Source organism: Crotalus tigris, unplaced genomic scaffold, assembly GCF_016545835.1.
Source record: "Crotalus tigris isolate CLP2741 ecotype Arizona unplaced genomic scaffold, ASM1654583v1 scf7180000018923.2277400, whole genome shotgun sequence".
In the NCBI taxonomy this organism is placed as follows: domain Eukaryota; kingdom Metazoa; phylum Chordata; class Lepidosauria; order Squamata; family Viperidae; genus Crotalus; species Crotalus tigris.
In genome coordinates, this window is record NW_024097276.1 from 1,297,902 (window position 1) to 1,317,058 (window position 19,157).

The 19,157-nt window shown below is 38.7% G+C and overlaps 2 protein-coding genes and 1 long non-coding RNA gene across 5 annotated transcripts in view; 2 read left to right on the plus strand and 1 right to left on the minus strand.

Annotated features, from left to right (window-relative positions):
* The window catches only part of XRN1 (5'-3' exoribonuclease 1), a 62,301-nt gene extending 54,612 nt beyond the window's left edge, over positions 1-7,689 (plus strand). For 2 of the 3 annotated variants that reach the window (XM_039357421.1, XM_039357419.1), the window contains exon 43: positions 1-3,774. In XM_039357421.1, the coding sequence (XP_039213355.1) occupies positions 1-303 (303 nt within the window). In that variant the 3' untranslated portion in view covers positions 304-3,774. Of the gene's footprint in view, positions 3,775-7,648 lie in introns of those variants that run through there. The other variant, XM_039357420.1, reaches the window with a different exon arrangement.
* LOC120314384 lies at positions 5,566-19,046 on the minus strand. Its single transcript, XR_005558418.1, has 2 exons — positions 18,914-19,046; positions 5,566-5,621 (listed from the first exon to the last, which is right to left on the minus strand). It is a non-coding gene; the product is annotated as an uncharacterized LOC120314384 (long non-coding RNA).
* GK5 (glycerol kinase 5) overlaps positions 17,687-19,157 on the plus strand; it is a 35,122-nt gene continuing 33,651 nt past the window's right edge. Inside the window, exon 1 of the mRNA XM_039357423.1 lies at positions 17,687-18,557. Within this exon, the coding sequence (XP_039213357.1) occupies positions 18,549-18,557 (9 nt within the window). The 5' untranslated portion in view covers positions 17,687-18,548. The remainder of the gene's footprint in view (positions 18,558-19,157) is intronic.

The window sequence follows — 19,157 nt, forward strand, 5'->3', positions numbered from 1 at the left end:
GTAACTAAAAAAACAGCTGCAAACAAAATAAATTTTGAGTCTAAGGAGTTCCAAGCTTCTCTTCAGGATGCACAGTTGAAGAATGATCAGTCAATATCTGACACCACAAAACTGAATTCACCAGATACTTCCTCAGATCCTTTAAGACCCTCTCAAACTGTTCAGTCTGCAGCATCTTTTCAAGAAAAAATGGCATCTCCAAATTCAAGGGTACCTCATAAAAAGTCAACACCAAATGTTTCTAGCAAACGAAAACCCAGAAAATTGGCTGTCAATTTTGGTGCATCGAAATCTTCAGAATAAGTATGGTATACAGAATACTTACCTTTCTATTGTATTATACGAATAAATACAATTTTAAATTTTAATTCTAATCCAAATTATGCTTTTAATTAATATTTTCTGGTAGTTGCATTATTTTTAATACTAATTATGCTCATTAAAGAACTTTATTTAGTTGATAAAATTAAGGTAGTTACACTCGCCATCTTGCCTAATTTTCTTTTTTTTTAATGGCTTTTTAAACATTAACACAAGAGAGCAGCAATAATATTGATAGTGCTAGAATTGCTTTTTTAAAACTGGAAGTGAGTCTGAAAGAATTATTCCAGATGATTTGTCTCCTTTTTAAAGATTACATAACTTCTACAAACTATTTATATGTAACCATTATTTTATTTCTGTATGATTCTTTTACTCTGATACAGTGTGAATAGATTTTAACTATTGTGGCACTGCCAACTTTAAATAAAATTATATCTAGGAATTATACCAAAGCAATGTAACAACTTAAACATGTCCTAAAATTATTGTACAGGTAGTCCTCAATGTATGACAGTTAGGACCAGAACTTCTGTCACTAAGTGATGTGGTCATAAAGTAAAATGTAATTGACTACATTGCTTGATGACTGCAATCCCAGCAGTCCTTGTTCTGTCATTAATCAAGAACTATGAATCATTAAGCGAGTACCCATCCTAGTCCAAACCATCCCGGTCTCTGTCCCTCCCAGCCAAAGTCCCCATAAGGTAACTGGACTGTCTCCAGTTCCCACCCACCCACCTATCTCATACCCAGTTCCTGCCCTTTGGCCGCCCTGCACTCTACCTTGTGGGGTAGCAAGCAGTCCCAGAACAGCAGGACTGTGCGACTGTGTGACAACCATGGGAAGCTCAGCCCAGTCCTAGTTAACCTCACCACCCTGCAGTGGGAGACCCTTGACACCCTGTGCTCTGCAACCCCCCACTGACCTTCACCATTTTCTTGCTCCTACTGCCAATGAGGTATGCCTAACCTGGCTGCTTGGCTGGGCAGGACTTCAACTGTGTGGGGCGGGGGGAAGGCTCAAGGCAGCCGCTTTGCAAAAAGCTTCTCAGCAAAGCTGAGAGGAGGGTTGGAACGGTAAGCTCATTCCTTCCAGAAGCTCTTTACAAGGGGTTGCTTTGAGGATTTTTTTTCTTTTAGGAACACAAATCTCATCCCTACCCAGAAGCTGGTTACAAAATCTTTGGGTTTTATTTTTCCACATCTGAAGCCTAGTCCACTGACGAGGCCAGGCATGTCTCATCAGCACTGGGAGGAAGAAGACAGTGAAAGTCAGCTAAGGCAGTGGAGCACAGGGTGTCAGGGTTCCAAAAAGGCTCAGATGGGGCCCAGGTGAGGATGAGTTGAAACACCCCTGCAGTCATAAATGTAGGCAGACTGCCAAGCACTCAAAATTTGATCACACAACCATAGATAGGGGTGCTGCAACAGCTGTAAGTCCAGGCATGGGTCGTAAGTCTCTTCGTTCAACGCCATCATATCTTTGAACAGTCACTAATGAATGGGGGTTAAAGACTGCCTGTAAATAAATGTCTTTAACTAAATGGCACCATGTTCCAGCAAATAAGGTATACAATTTATTGATCTGATTTATCCTAAACATAAAGATTATTTCTGCACATTGCTCAGTAATCCTATACATTTGGATGTGGCATACAACATGAGCTCTGAACCTATCCTTATTGAGGAAAATGAACTCTACAATTTGGCAAAGGTTTTTTTTATAGGATAAAAATGTTATATGATTTCCTAAAAAAAATAATTGACAGTCCTAACTCATACTTAGACACACCACAAATCTTTTTGTTCTATTTTTCATCTGCAGTATATTTTGGGAGAAATAAAACATGAATCAGCATGATACTGTTTTATTACTAACTTTTGAAACATTCAGAATGTTTTTTTTTATTGGAAGCAGCAGTAGCATTATATGAATGACTATGATCATTTTCAAATAACACATTTCTCATGCTAGAGTAATCTCACTATAAGAAAATACCCTAAATAATGCTGTCAATATATTATCTCCACATACTTGCATCCAAGTCGTGTCCATGTTGATCCAAGACTGCTTTTTTAACATGCACATTTTCATGCAAAAAGTACATTGCTACATCATAGCATGGGAAGTAAAACTTTCAATTTAAATGAACTATACTTTGCCTTGAATTATGTTTAACAGAGAATACTTACTTAATGCTGGCATTTGGTTTTAAATCCATAGTAGTTGAGGAATCAGCCTATTATTTTTCTGAGTATAAGTTAATTTGGGCTTTGGTAAGAGGTATGGTCTGGTTACAGATCTCCATGGAAGACAACCACTTTTATTTGCCAGTGTGACTGAAGGCTGAGTTGCATTTTGTTTACATGTTTAGGAATATAAACATCCTTACTCTAAGCCCTGTGTCAAAATCTATAAATTGTGTGTTAGCCACTAAAGGAAAAGTTGGCTAACTTAGAACCAGCAAAAATATGCAATTTTTCCTATTCTATTTTTATTTCTGCATTTTAATGCAAATTGTCACTTACTTTCAATGATTTTATTCATATATCTACATTACATCTGTTCCATTTTTATTTTCTTATGAATCAGCTAGATCAGTATTAGTTTCCATATAAGGTGCCCTTTTTTTATGTTGTAAGACATAAATAATTGGCTTAAGACCTCTTAGAGTGTATTTTGTAAATACTGGATTTTTTTCACAAATCTTGTAAAAAGCGGTATTTTATTAAAATCTTAAAGGGAAAATTTTATAATTTCCTTTCTAGAAAACATTTTATCTACCTAACAAATGAGATTGATAAATTGGCATGAATGTCAAGTGTATTTTTGTGTATAGTGTGTGTATGTCAGAATTCTATCATATATAAAATATTGTGCAGAGGTATTTTAAAATGAAAATTTATAATGTACAATGAAAGATTAACGTGAAATACCATGGAGAAATTTAATACAATAATTTTATATAAGATTTGATTTTGTCTACTTGTATTAAAATGTAATTATTTAATGGTTGGCTAGGCTTTATGGTAGCCAAATGATAACATGTATTAATTTAAGGGATTTTTTTTACATATGTTGACATCAGGATCATTAAAATTGAACTATAAAAATTAATATAGGCAGTTATAATCCAATTCTGAATACAGGGTAAATATGAAATGAAGAGGAATAAAAAAATATATAAATGAAATTCCTAGTCAAAATACAATTAATATTATATCCTAATTTTAAACAAATTAAGTTTGAAGCAGTCCCAAAAAGCCAAATCTGATGAGCTATATTCACATTTATCTCTATGTTGTTTGAATAATTTGCTGTCCAAATATAGATATACCAGTTGATTCAAACTTGTTTTGCATTTCTAGTTGTCCAATGCATCACCTTTCTTTTGATGGTACAAAGAAGATATAAAAAGATTCTTAGCATTAAATGATTTTGCCTAGAAACAACTCTTTATTCATTTGACTTACTAATTTGGAAAATGTTTTACTCTTTTGTTTGATATTCAATCACTAACTTGTGGCTGACTCTTCATGATCTCACAGACCACAGCACATCAAGCTCCCCTGTCCTCCAGTCTCCTGGAGTTTCCCCAAGTTCATGTTCATTGTGTCAATGACACTATCTAACCATCTCATCCTCTGCCACCACCTTCTTTTGCCTTCAATCTTTTCCAACATTAGGGTATTTTCCAGTGAGTCCTCGTCGTCTCCTTAGGTGGCCAAAGTATTTGAGCTTCAGCTTCAATATCTTCCAAAGAACAGTCAGGGTTGCTTTCCTTTAGGATTGACTGATTTGATCTCCTTGCAGTCCAAGGGACTCTCAAGAGTCTTCTCTAGCACCACAGTTCAAAAGCATCAATACTTCGGCGCTCAGCCCTCCTTATGGCCCAATTCTCACAGCCATTACTACTGGAAAAATCATAGCTTTGATAGTGCAGACCTTTGTTGGCAGATTAATATCTCTGCTTTTTAATATGCTATCTAGATTTGCCATAGTTTTCCTACAAAGAGCATCTTTTGATTTCATGGCTGCAGTCACTATCTGCAGTGATCTCAGAACTCAAGAAAATAAAATCTATCACTGCTTCCATTTCTTCCCCTTCTATTTGCCCAGATCACAGGTCGGCAACCTGCGGCTCCGGAGCCGCATGCGGCTCTTTGAGCCTTCCCCTGTGGCTCCGAGCCTCCTCTTCCTTTGCAGAGAGAGACAGAGACAGAGAGAGGCAATTGCGCTTCCCTGCTTCTCTCTCTCTCTCTCTCTCTCTCTCTCTCTCTCTCTCTCTCTCTCTGTGTTTGTGTGTGTGTGTGTGTGTATGTGTAAAAGAGAGTGTACTCACAGTGTTCTCCGAGGAGCTGAAAAGCTTATTAGGCGGAGCTCCTCCCTTTGCTGCGTCTCTGCAGGAAGCAGGAAGGGCAGGAGACAGCTAGCTAGCCCAGCTAGGCTGACTCAGGAATTCTGGGAGTTGAAGTCCATGAGTCATAAAAGAGACGAGGTTGCCTACCCCTGAGCTTGTTGGACAACAGCTTGAAGCTGGCCAGGTGAGCAGCAGATAGAAGGGGGGGGGAGAGAGAGAGAGAGCGTGTGGGGGAAGAGGAGTGGCAGACCAAGGGCAGAGAGGGAGGGAGAGAGAGAGAGAGAGACCCTTTTGACATCTAAAATGAAGATAATGCTGCATATATCCTTTTTTTACCTCTGTGTGTATGTAATTTTATTCTCCTAAAGCATTCTCTTGGGGATCATTGTTTTAATAGTATGGATATTCCCAAGAGTCATATTTTTACTTTTATTTTTAATGTGTATATATACATATACATATATACATACATATATATACATACATACATACATACATATATATATATATATATATATATATATATATATATATATATATATACACGCACACACACATACACACACACAAACACACACACACACACACACACACCTATAATAAAGGTAAAAAAGGATATATGCAGTGTTATCTTCATTTTAGATATCAAAAGGGTTTTGCGGCTCCTGGTGTTTTGTTTTTGGTGTTTTGGGTTGCCTACCCCTGGCCCAGATGATGGGACCATATGCCATGATCTTAGTTTTTTTTTTTTAATATTGAGTTTCAAACCAACTTTTGCATTCTCCTCTTTCACCTTCATCAAAACATTTTTTAGTTTCTCTTCACTTTCTGCCATTAGCATGGTATCATCTGCATATCTAAGGTTGTTGATATTTTTCCCGGCAATCTTAATTCCAGTTTGTGATTCATCCAGCCCAGCATTTTGCATGATGTACTCTGCATATGAATTAAATAAGAAAGGTTGACAATATTGTGTATCAGTTAAAAAATTATTATTATTTCATGAGATATTTCATACCTACCAATAATAATAATAACGATAAAGTTGGAAGGGACCTTGGAGGTCATCTAGCCCAACCCCCTGCTCAGACAGGAAACCCTATACCATTTCGGACAAATGGCTGTCCAGTTTCTTCTTAAAAACTTCCAGTGTTGGAGCATTCACTGCTTCTGGAGGCAGGTTGTTCCACTGGTTAATTGTTCTAACTGTCAGAAAGTTTCTCCTTAGTTCTAGGTTGCTTCTTTCTTTGGTTAGTTTCCACCCATTGCTTCTTGTCCTGCCTTCAGGCACTTTGGAGAATAGCTTGACTCCCTCTTCTTTGTGGCAGCCCCTGAGATATTGGAACACAGCTATCATGTCCCCCCTCATCCTTCTCTTTATTAAACTAGACATACCCAATTTCAGCAACTGTTCCTTATATGTTTTAGCCTTCAGTCCCCTAATCAGCTTTGTTGCTCTTCTCTGTACTCTTTCTAGAGACTCAACATCTTTTTTACATCATGGTGACCAAAACTGGATGCAGTATTCCAAGTGTGGCCTTACCAAGGCATTGTAAAATGGTATTAATACTTCATGTGATCTTGATTCTATCCCTCTATTAATGCAGCCTAGCACTGTGTTGGCTTTTTTGGCAGCTGCAGCACACTGCTGACTCATATTTAAATGATTGTCCACTAGGACTACGAGATCCCTCTCACAGTTGCTACTGTTGAGCAAGGTACCCCCTATACCAGGGGTAGGCAACCCAAAACACTCAAAGAACCACTTGGACCGGTTTCCCACCAAACACAAAACACTGGGAGCCGCAAAACCCTTTTGATATCTAAAATGAAGATAACACTGCATATATCCTTTTTTACTTTATTATAGGTGTGTGTGTGTATGTATGTGTGTGTGTATGTATGTATGTATATGTATATGTATATATACACATTAAAAATAAAAGTAAAAATATGACTCTTGGGAATATCCATACTATTAAAACAATGATCCCCAAGAAAATGCTTTAAGAGAATAAAATTACATACACACACAGGTAAAAAAATGATATATGCAGTGTTATCTTCATTTTAGATGTCAAAAGGGTCTCTCTCTCTCTGTCTCTCTCTCCTCTCTATCTGCCCTTGGTCTGCCACTCCTCTTCCCCGACTCTCTCTCTCTCTCTCTCTCTCTCTCTCTCTCTCTCTCTCTCTCTCTCTCTCTCTCTCTCTCTCTCTCTCTCTCACCCCCCCTCCTATCTGCTGCTTACCTGGCAAGCTTCAAGCTGTTGTCCAACAAGCTCAGGGGTAGGCAACCTCGTCTCTTTTATGGACTTCAACTCCCAGAATTCCTAGCTGGGCTAGCTACCCCTCTCCTGCCCTTCCTGCTTCCTGCAGAGACGCAGCAAAGGGAGGAGCTCCGCCCAGTAAGCTTTTCAGCTCCTCGGAGAACACTGTGAGTGCACTCTCTTTTACACATACACACACACAGAGAGAGAGAGAGAGAGAAGCAGGGAAGTGCAATTGCCTGTCTCTGTCTCTGTCTCTCTCTGCAAAGGCAGAGGAGGCTCGGAGCCACAGGGGAAGGCTCAAAGAGCCGCATGCGGCTCCGGAGCCGCAGGTTGCCGACCTGTGCCCTATACTATACCTGTGCATTTGGTTTTTCTTGCCTAAATGTAGAACCTTACTTTTTTCACCACTGAATTTCATTTTGTTAGATAGCGCCCAGTGTTCAAGTCTGTCCAGATTCTCCTGTATCCTAAGCCTGTCTTCTGGAGTATTGGCTATTGTTGGAATTATCTGGATTATCTGGCCTGTTAGGCTGAGTCATCAGCTGCAGTAGGCCAAGGTATGAGGAAGTTAGCACGTGTAATATGCTAATATGCTGTGTCATAACAAATGTGGTTGGTGTAAGGTGGTCACCAGGTGCTTATAAACCCGCCTTCTGATAACACAATAAAAGGGATGCTTCGTCTTTGTTCGAGGCTCCCATCCCGAGGAAACCACGTGTACGTATCTGTTCTTCAACACCCATGGGAGACCGCTGGGCGCGTGAAAACCCACAAATGGTGACTCCGACGTGATTCAAGTTTCTGAGCACGTCTCCTCTTACTCACTCAGCGGAAGAGCTTACTGCAACTCAGGGCCGGTCGTCAGAGCTAGACGAAGCACCCTCCCAAAACATTACCGTGAGTATGGGGACAACATTCTCTAAGCCTCAGGTTGCGCACCTCTCAGAACTTAGGGAATTGACCAAGTCATCAATAATTATTTTGAAAAACAATGGGAAAGATTTGTTGCTTCCCACTAAAGGGGATTTGATCCTTCTCTTTAAATATGTATATCTAAATTGCCTTACATAGCCCGAAGGAGGATCCCTAAAAATGTCTGTGTGGGTTAAATTAGGAAAGTATTTTCATGAATGACTAGGATGTGTAAAAGTGTGACTGTTAACTGTTTCAAATCCAAAGGAAAAAGAATTTTAAAGTCTGCTAGAAATTCTGCTTAAAATAAGCCACAAAAAGGAAAAACCTCACTCTGTCTGGCCAACAAACAGAGTGAAGAAAAAGAATTGTGTTTGTTTGTTTGTATTCCTCCTTCTCTCTGTGTGTCTATCTACAAGAGCCTTTTGAAACTCAAGTCTGCTTGTGTGGGGAAATAACTTTTTAAAGTTACTTTTCGTATCCTATCACTTATTGGTGATGCTACTATGAAACTTTTCTTATCCCAAATATATAATCATTTCTCAATCTCTAAAACTATGTGGTCTATTTTAGAATAAATGTTCTCCTACCCTTGGCAAGTTGCACACCTTAAAATTTAGGCTTTTAAAATTATTTGGAGTTTTCAGCATTTTCAAACTGCCTGCAAGCTACCCCCCTTCCAATTCTTTTCCTGCTCTTTGTTCTCCATACCTTTTGTCTGCCTCTCCTGGTAGAGTCCACCCAGAAAGCGGGGGGGGGGGGGAGAGACCTTGTTCTTGTATCTTTCAGCCCTGAAACCCTCTCGCAAGCCTTTGGAAGCAGAACACACAGACCCAGATGCTGCCTCCATCCATTTGAGCCATGGAATTGAGTTTGAATCCAGCCATCCACTAAAAAGCCACCATGCATCTTCCCAAGTCCTACCATTTCCCCAGATGCCTGTGAGAGCTGCAGAAGGAAGGTGGTGCCATGTGAAGCCTCAGAAGAGAAAATTAAGACTGTGGGGGAAGGGTGGAAACTCATTGTAAACTTTTCTTTCTTGCCCCATTTGTATTGTAACAAGCCAGTTGAATGTATTAATGGAGAGATGGCATTTGGGAATATGTGGCAGAACAAGTACTGAACAACTTGGACTTCTATCTGGTGGGAGGGAAAACTTTTCCAGAATGTTTGTATTGCCTGTTTTGTAGAAATAGCTGCATATGCACACATACACCATTCACACCATTCAGAGTCTATCCCCTCCACCTACCTTTAGTAAAGTTCCCCTCAGGCTGATTTTTGCTCTATTGCACCAAAGCTTTGTGGGACCAACTTCCAACAGATACCAAGGGGGAGGGAACTAGGCCCCCTCAGGGGATTTGCAATTCATATGCCCTGACTAAGGAAGCAACAGGAAAAATCCCAAACTTATGCCCTGAATATATTGGACATTACAAACCTGGATGCACTGAATTAAGAGCTAAGGCAGGAAACAACCCTTGAAATTGGGCAGCCAGTGGTCATGTACAAAGGAAAACCATGGCTGTGAAGAATTTTGGGAGGTATGCAAACCTGACTGGAAGCTAAAGGTGACATCCAACATTTGAAAATGATTGGCACAGAATATTGGATACTATAAATTTCTTTTCCACCTAACAAAATTTTGCCCTGACTTTTAGAACTTTATGGGTGCAAGCTCCCCTTTTGGGAGCCACTAAAGGGATCTTTTTCTGCTGCCTCCATTGATGGAAGTTAGCCCCCCCAGAAGGAAATATTAAAAAGGGCAGAAAAATATATTTTTCCTCAAAAGGACTTTTTAAAAACCAAACCTGGCCCCAAATCTATCTGCCCCAAACAAGAGCTAGGCCCATACAGATGCAAATGTAACACCATCAGAAAGTTGGAGCCAGAGCAATCAAGAAGACAAAAGAGAAGATCTGCATACCCCACCCAAACTCTAGGAGTCAGCCCCATCACCTGGGAAGCAGGATATGATAATGCAATTTCCTGAAGAACCATCTTTCTGCAATAAACTGTAATCTTCAGGAACTGTCACCTACCAACAGGTCAATTTAGTAACTACACCTATCACTGCAGTTCAGTTACCCTTGCTAACCAAACCAGCCTTCACTTTGCCAAGCGACACTGAGGATGACTTTCTATAAAGCGCTACCTCCTTATTTTAAATAAAACAGAAAAGTAGGAGATGTTGGAGTTATCTGGATTATCTGGCCTGTTAGGCTGAGTCATCAGCTGCAGTAGGCCAAGGTATGAGGAAGTTAGCACGTGTAATATGCTAATATGCTGTATCATAACAAATGTGGTTGGTGTAAGGTGGTCACCAGGTGCTTATAAACCCGCCTTCTGATAACACAATAAAAGGGATGCTTCGTCTTTGTTCGAGGCTCCCATCCCGAGGAAACCACGTGTTCGTGTCTGTTCTTCTACACCCATGGGAGACCGCTGGGCGCGTGAAAACCCACAGCTATTCCTGACAGCTTGGTGTCATCTGCAAATTTGATGAGTTCCCCATCTATCCCCTCGTCCAGATCGTTGATGAAGATGTTGAAGAGCACTGGGCCCAGAACAGAGCCCTGGGGCACCCCACTACACACTTCCCTCCATGTAGATGCAGTTCCATTAAGGACCACATGCTGAGTACGGCCGCTCAGCCAGCTACGGATCCATCTGGTGGTGATGCTGTCTAACCCGCATTTTTCTATCTTATCAAGTAGTAGGTTGTGGTCTACTTTGTCAAATGCCTTACTGAAGTCTAAGTACATTATATCCACAGCATTCCTCTGGTCCACTACTTTTATCAGTTGGTCAAAGAATGCAATAAGATTTGTCTGACATGATTTGTTTTTGACAAACCCGTGTTGGCTTTTAGTAATGACTTTGTTTGCCTGTAGATGTTCGCTGATTATCTTTTCCAGAATCTTCCCAGGTATTGAGGTTAGGCTGATAGGTCTGTAATTTCCTGGGTCCTTTTTTTTTCCTTTTTTGAAGATGGGAACTACATCAGCTCTTTTCCAGTCCTCTGGCAGTTCCCCAGTGCTCCAGGATCTTTGAAAAATATAGTTCAGTGGTTCTGAGATCACATCTGCCAGTTCCTTAAGAACCTTGGGGTGTAATCCATCTGGTCCTGGTGATTTGAACTTGTCTAGGCTGGACAGGTGCTCACTTACCATTTTCTTGCCTATCTTAACTTGTATTTCTATTTTGTTTTTTATGGCACTATTTTTGATAGGTTGGTCTGTTTTTTCCCTTTGTGTAAAGACAGATGCAAAAAACAAGTTAAATAGTTCTGCTTTCTGCCTATTGCTTGTCACCTTCTTGCCACTTTCACCCACTAATGGACCAATCGTTTCCTTCACTTTTTTGTTGTTCTTTACATGTTGAAAGAAGCTTTTTTTGTTATTTTTGGCATTGGTTGCAAGCCTTAGTTCATTTTGAGCTTAGCTTTCCTCACTTCGTCTTTGCAGGCTCGGGCTATTTGCTGATATTCTGACTTAGTTATGTATCCCTCTTTCCACTTTCTATACTTGTCCTTTTTATCTTTCAATTGATCAGAGAGTTCTTTATGCAGCCATGCTGGTTTCTTTTGAGAGCTGTTATTTTTCCTCTTTCTTGGTATAGTGCTAGACTGGGCCTTTATTATCTTACTTTTCAAAATTTCCCAAGCCTCTTGAGTTGTTTTCCCCTGGAGGATTCTCATCCATGGAATTCTTCCCAAACCCTCTCTAAGTTTATTGAAATTAGCTCTCTTGAAGTTCAAGACTCTAGTTTGACTGTGTTCTATTGTTTGTGCTTCCATAATGTTGAATTCCAATATTGCATGATCACTTCCTCCCAAGGTTCCTATGGCTTCAACACCTTCTATCATTTCATCTCGGTTAGTGAGGATTAGATCCAATATGGCTAATCCCCTAATTCCCTTCTCTAATTTTTGGGAGACAAAGTTGTCTGCTAGGTTTGTCAGGAATCTGTTTGATCTTCCACTTGGTGCAGAGTTTGTCTCCCAGTTGATGTCAGGGTAGTTAAAGTCCTCCATTACTATTGTGATGTGCTTCCTACATACCTTATTTAGCTGACTAGCAAAAAGTTCATCTATTTCCTGTGTTTGTTTGGGTGGCCTATAGTATACACCTATGGCAATGTCGTTTTCTCCCCCTTTTATATTGATCCATATGCATTCAGGACAGTTTTCATCATTGTTGTGCTCTATTTCTGTAGAGATGTAGTTATTTCTTATATAGAGAGCAACTCCGCCTCCTCTTTTATTTGGTCTGTTTCTTTTAAATAATTTAAATCCCTCTAGCTGTGTGTTCCATTTGTGGATTTCGTCCCACCATGTTTCCGTTACGGCAACAATATCATATGTGCCCTCATTAACCTGAATTTCTAGTTCACCCTGTTTGCTGTTCATACTCTGTGCATTTGTGTATAGACATTTGAGTCCTTTATGACCAACCCTGTGTTTACTTCCTACATAACCTGTGTGGTGCCTGAGTTCCCCTAATGTCTTACCACCTATTTGGTTAGTGCACTTTGTGTGGCACTCACTATTAAGAGCTTGATTTTGCTTGACAGCAAGGTTGGTATTTTTGTCCACACACATATCTATGTTACATGCACTGATAGCTCTATTGTTTTTAGATTGCCGGGGACAGGAATGTTCTGTACCAGTTAGTTCACTGTCTCCGCTGTTTAGTTTAAATATTACTCCAGAAAATCTGTGAATTTATAGTCAAGTAACTCAGTCCCTTTCTTTGATGGATGCAAACCATCTCTTTTGTACATCTTTTCCTGGGAGTAGCTACTTACATTGTGACTAATATATCCAAAACCTTCTCCTTTACACCACTCCTTTAGCCACATATTGAATTGTGCTATACGCTGGCCTTTTCCATTTTGGTTCTTATACACTGGTAAGACCTCTGAAAAAATAAGCCTACAGCCTATTCTGCTAAGTTCCTGCCCCAGGCTCTGGAAGTCATTCTGCACAGTGAGTACATCTTTTTGGGACAGATCGTTAGTGCCAAGATGTACAATAGCCTCCACATCACAGTCCTTGCTGGCATTCTTGAATATTTTACAAATACGTTTCTTGTCCCTACTGGCAGTAGCACCTGGAAGACACCTGACCTCATTCAAAACCTCTGTGTACTTTCCTAAATTTACATCCCTTATAATTGAATCACCAACCAGAAGGTGGCTTCTCTTTTTGGGTGCCTTTCTGTTCTTGCATGACTGATGTGTAATACCTGATTCACACTTCTCCCTGTCGAAAACAAATTTTTCATCTCGGACCAAGATCCCCTGCTTATTTGAGTTGTCATCACAAATATCTTTTCCTGTCTCCTTAATGTCCCTATTAAGGTCAGCAAGGGCACTGTATCTGTTGTGCAGGGACACAGCAAAAGCTTTGTATTTATGGCTCACAGCTCTCACCCTGCCAGATCCCACGGTTCTCCACAATGCCCTTCTCCTGCAGGATCTTTGTGGTAGAGAGGGCTGATAGCTTGGAGGCTCAATGGAGTAGAAGGGCTGTTGTATTCCTTAACCTATTTTGAACCAATTGTTTATTCCATGTCTGATTTTAACTATTGCTCTTGACCTGCATACAGACTTCTCAGGAGACAGGTAACGTGGTCTGGTACTTCCTTATTCTGTTTAGTCTATGGCTATATAAAACCAAACTATGAAAGTCTAAAAGCTGCCTTTTTGTTAAATTAGTTATGCCGTAAAACATTAAAATATTTTTCCAATTAGACACTTCTGATTTACAAGTTGTAGATATCTATAGATACTCATCTACACTAACAATCATCTTCCACAAATAGTATGATGCATCAACAATTTAAAACTAGCATTAAAAAGCAATTAAGTGCTTGCTTCTTCCTGCTAAGTGTGGATATGAGAACATTCATATCTTGGTCTGGATAAAACGTGTCTAATCTTTCAGCCAACTAACCAGCCTTTAACAAATAACTCAAAGCTCTAGGACTTCTGGCTTTTGTGCCACAGCACGTGGCTGCAGGATTGCAGAACTCCACACCTTTTGACTTATTTCACTGTGCCAGGGGACCCTAAATGGGTCTGAAGTCATCCCGGGGAGGAGACGAAGAAAGAGGGTGCCCTGATAATCACGGAACAATGGCAGTCGTTCCATTCGATCTGGGGGAAGCCCTCTAACCCGAAAGGAGAAAGGCTAGCTGCACACCAGCGTCTAGCTCAAGCTACCTGCAGCCAAAGTCCAAGAGCACAAAACAGAACAGCGGTGAACAGCGTGTTTGGAACTGGTGAGAATATTAAACTTCTCTCTTCTACTCTGTAACTAAGTCCTTAGGAAAGATCCCCAATTAAGAAAACCTCCGAAAGTGAAGGGAGGGGACTACACCCCCACTCCTTCATAGACAGAAGTGGTTAATTAACCTTTAAGGGGGAAAGAAATATATTAAAATCAAAGTTAAAATACTACAGTCTGGAGAAATCTAGAAGTTAAAAAAACTGCTAAGATTATACTTTAAAGAATTTTATGAAACTATACAAATAATAATAATAATAATTTTTTGCCTAAAAAACCTGGAAAACAACTACTGACACCAGTGGAGAACTAGAATATAGAATATTAACAACACTGACTCAAAAATTGGCAAGATGCCCAGAAACAAAGAATAATCTGTTCCCTTGAACTTTAATAACCCTCAGAAGACAACTGGGTAGGAACAAAGAAAGAATACATACTGGGCCAGCCATAAGATTAAAAAGTGTTTGAAGGAAAAGAAATACTTTGACTGTTGTCTAAACTCAAGAATTGTTTACAGAAAAAGAAAAACTTGACTCTGGGCTAATCTTTTAGGAGGGAATTTACAGGAAGGATTCAAGATGGCTAAGTATACTGAATTGCAATTTTGACTGGTTGACAACTGACCCCTGAATAAAAGAACTGTTATAAAATACTGATTTTACTGATGCCTTGACAATTGAAAATGCTGTGGATTATAAAAACTATATATAAAGATAAGAACTATACAAAATTGGCTGTTTGGATTCTGAGTCTGGCTGGTTTGATAAGCCTAATTATAGAGACTATGGCACTGATGGGATATTTGAAAGGGCGAGACAAAAAATGACAGAAAACCACATTTAATACTTACTCCTGAAGGACCTAGCCTGGAATATCAAAGACCTCCAGAAGCAACAATTCAAGACAAGACAAATACTTTCCAGGAGGAAATGTATGTATTGCTATGACAGGTACAAATGACAATAGCTTTAAACCACGAGATCATCAAAAATAACTTTGACAACGTAAATGAGCACATCTCTAATCTAAATTCACAATCAAAAAACACTCAGAAAATTATGGTAGAAAATGAACAAACAAATCAGATAACAGAAACTAGAAGAAAATGACTTAATCAGCGAAGCTACAAATGAAGAGAATTATAATTTAACACAAACAGGAAAAAACCTACAAGACCTTGACATAACAATAAAAATGGAAAAGATACTTTATTCATCAGAATGTCAAAATAAACCTGAGGATAAGAAAGAAGATTTAACAAAATGGACTATAGAACTGCCAGGAGAACCATTAGAGTTCGGGAGATAAAAAGCATATATTCTACTCATCCTGTCTTCTCCACTCTCAACCATACACAAAAATACAAGAAGTTCCTGGCAAGCGGAATATATCAACTTGGAAAGCTACTTGGCAAAAGAAGAAGGCCAGAGATAGATTCAAGAGATTTGACTTGCCCTATCAGATGGAGTATTACATGAGCAAACACTTGTTTGAATATGGTTAAAAGAACAGATAACTTTGGATATAAAGGGGCCTTACAATAAGAGGGATAAGAGATATAAGTAATATAGTATTTTTATAATATATAAAATGTAAAAATATTGGGATGATATATGTGATAAAAAAGTTTGAAATTTAAAGGTAAATTAAGTTGAAGGGAATTAGGGCTAAGGAATGACTGAAATACTGAGGAGAAATTAAACTTAAATAAGAACTTTGAAAATAGGATATATAGTGATTTAACAAATTAACTTATAAATATAAGTGAAATATAAACTGATCAGAAAAGATGTTATAGGTAGATGTCATAAGATAGATAAGCAATATAGTATTTTTATAATGCATGAAATATGAAAAGATTGGGATGATGTATCTAAATGGAAAATCTGGATATTTAGATATTAATATTGAGAAAATTATAAGAATTGTTTGAATATTAAGGATAAATGAAACTTAAATAAGAATTATGAAAATAGGATATATAGTGAACTAATAAGATTATTTTTATAAAAGCAACAGAAGTAGACAAGGAAAAATGTCATACATGACCGTTATTGTACAAACATGAAAAAAATGTTTATATTTAACCATTTATGCATTGGAAATATTAAGAATTATATTTGATTAAGAATGAAGAAAGAGAATACTATTGGGAGAAGGGAAGATCAAAGAAATATACTATTGATGAATATAATTATGGAATTATAAAAATTATTATTCTGTTAATTAACTACTATTGTTTTTTTTCCAAAATATATGAACCAAAACGATGTACACTAGGCACTAAGGATTGTTATTGTAAAAAATCAATAAAACATTTCTTTAAAAAAAAATAACTCAAAGCTCTAGCTCCTACAGCAACTGTTTAAAATATGGTAAATATTTCATTTCTGTTTTAAATCCAAATATTAACCTAGTCAAAATTTCCTGTTGATTTCCACAGTACAATCATGCCTACAGAGCAAAATGCTAATTTCTGGGGAATATACCAGAATATGAATATGTATGTATGTATGTATATAAAATGAAAATTTACCTCTTGGAAAAAAGGCCTGTTGCCAGCCTAAGGGAGAGAGAGAGAGAAAAAAAAATCCCACTGATCTGTAAGGCCTTTGTTAACTCTAAAATTAAGAAATAGGTAGCATTAGAAGTAGATTAAGTTAAACATGCATGACCTGCTAATGTGCGTCCTTAAAATTATTTTCACCCTTAAGTGTTTTGTATTTTAAGTCAATTATCAACTAAAGCTTGGGTGGAGGGGTAATTTGCAATTGGTCAAGTATGGCCAAGACAAGAAATTCGGCATGCTTCTTTAATGTTTCTTAATAAAGGGATTAATAGAGCTGCCTTCATACATTCATCAAATCTTATGAACATATTGGAACATTTCCAATGCTCTCATTACCCTGTTTGTCAGAGCAATCACATGCAATCAATTATTAGACTAATAAAATATAAAGGCCATACTAATAAAATAGCATAAGCAAAAATCATTTTCTTACTGCTTCCAAGGAAAACATTTTGAAGGAAGAAATGCAACAAGAAAGGATTATAGAGTCCTTGGTGCTCTCTGAGTTTTGTCATTTGCTTGCAGACATTTCATTACCCAACTAGTTAATACCACTACTAGTGAGTATGGGATTTCTTCCCTCTGTATAGTATAAATTGCCCTTCTCTGTGAGGTGTGGTTTTCTCCTTGGTAATTGATTAGGATTTTGTTTTTCTGCTTATATGGGTCTTGGTTGCTGGAGAGGATGTGTTCTGGTCTTTTTGTTTCATTTTTAGCTTTTTGGTTATCTCTTTTGAATGTAAATATGATTTATTATGGATTTTCAGAAATAATACAACATACAACGGAACTTGTGATTTCCCTGTTTACTAATAGTGATAAACATGTTTCTTTTATTTCCAAATATGTAAAGCAATTTATGCAATATTTCATCAAAACATTTAAGCATAATTTTCCCCCACCCTCCTCTCATTTCTGCCTCAATAATACATAAAAAGAATTTATCAGTGATTTATTTCTACTTGTGCCAATAAGCCTTTTCCTATCTTCCTCTCCCAATTTGAAGATGACTGAACAATTACACTGGCTGGCATTGTCTCTTGGGCTGGCAAGACTTGGTTATTTCTCCCCAAGGCCACCTGTATCAAAGACAAATCCCTTGCCATAAACAGGTCTGTTCAGTAACCCCACCTGGGAGTACATCAACAGTCTCACTTCAGTTCCTCTGGAACAAAGTCTTAAGAAAACCAACGCTGCCTAGAACTCACCAACCACCTTCCCTAAATTATCTTCAGCCTAACCAACTCATTTTTCTCTGTCAGTCCATCACCGCTTTCTTTTTATTTCTCCAGATAAATGACTGAGAGAAGTTTGTTGTTTATTCCTTTCTCCCGTTTCTGATATTTGAAAAGAACAACCCTATTTGCCTGAGAATTGATGCGAAGATGGCAGGAAGTTGCTGTATACAACTTGTCCACCACCAATGCACAAATTATAAAACCTTTTCCTTGACCTTTGTGCAAACTCAGCTTGTTCCTTGGAGTAGAATTTTCGTTATGTTAGAGCTGCTGTGTGGAACAGCCATTAGTCCTGAAGTTTTGTTCTCTTAAGGTGAGAACCAGCAGAAAATTCTGCTACCTTAAGGAAGTCCTGAGGGAACTTCCCATCCCTGATCGTCCTCACTTGAAGCTAGTGGAAAGGGGGAGGGTAAGGAACGCCTTCATTCTTACTCTGAGATTGGAGAACTGTACCCAAAGGAGCCATGCGCCCTCTCCTCACCCACCCCCTTGTCCTGACACCTAAGGAAAAAGAGCAGCTGAAGAGAGGAGACCATCCTCCCTCCTCTCCTTTCTGCCTTACTCCCAGAATCACCTCCAATGAGAAAAGTAGGTATAATCTTTTATCCTTTCATTTCTGGCAACCCGTTTCCCAATAGTGCCCAGGGAAAGACGAACCTTGAGAAGTGGTTCGTTTTCCTTTCCCGTCTCCTTTTGGGTCCTTGTACACTGTAGACCTATGAGTAGAGATAGTGTTGTTTTTATTGACTCTTAAGTAACTGAAGAGGATGGAAAAACCGAAGAACGAGATTAAAATCGTAGCAACTATCTTTTAACTGTAATAAACTTATTTGTGTGGTTGCATCATCATTCTAGAAACAAAAACAAACCTGGTTTTGGGCTTCAGTTCCTAGAATGCAAAGTATATTAGAAAACCAAAATAAGTGTTCGTGTTTTAAACTCACAGGCGGCCTTTGGAGAACCTATGATTGCCTAGGCAAGTAACTTCGTGGAAAATTGCCCGTCTGCTCGCCGCCTTCTGCTCTTGTCCTCAAAATTGCAATAATCTGTGTTGTTAAATTAGAATAAACCATTCACGGGAGCCGCCGGGGAAGTCAAATCCGAGAAAGAGAACAACTCAGCACAGTTCCCTCGGCCTATTTCCTTCCCCTGGTTGGCTCCGGCTTCCCCGCGCGATTCTTTCGTTTC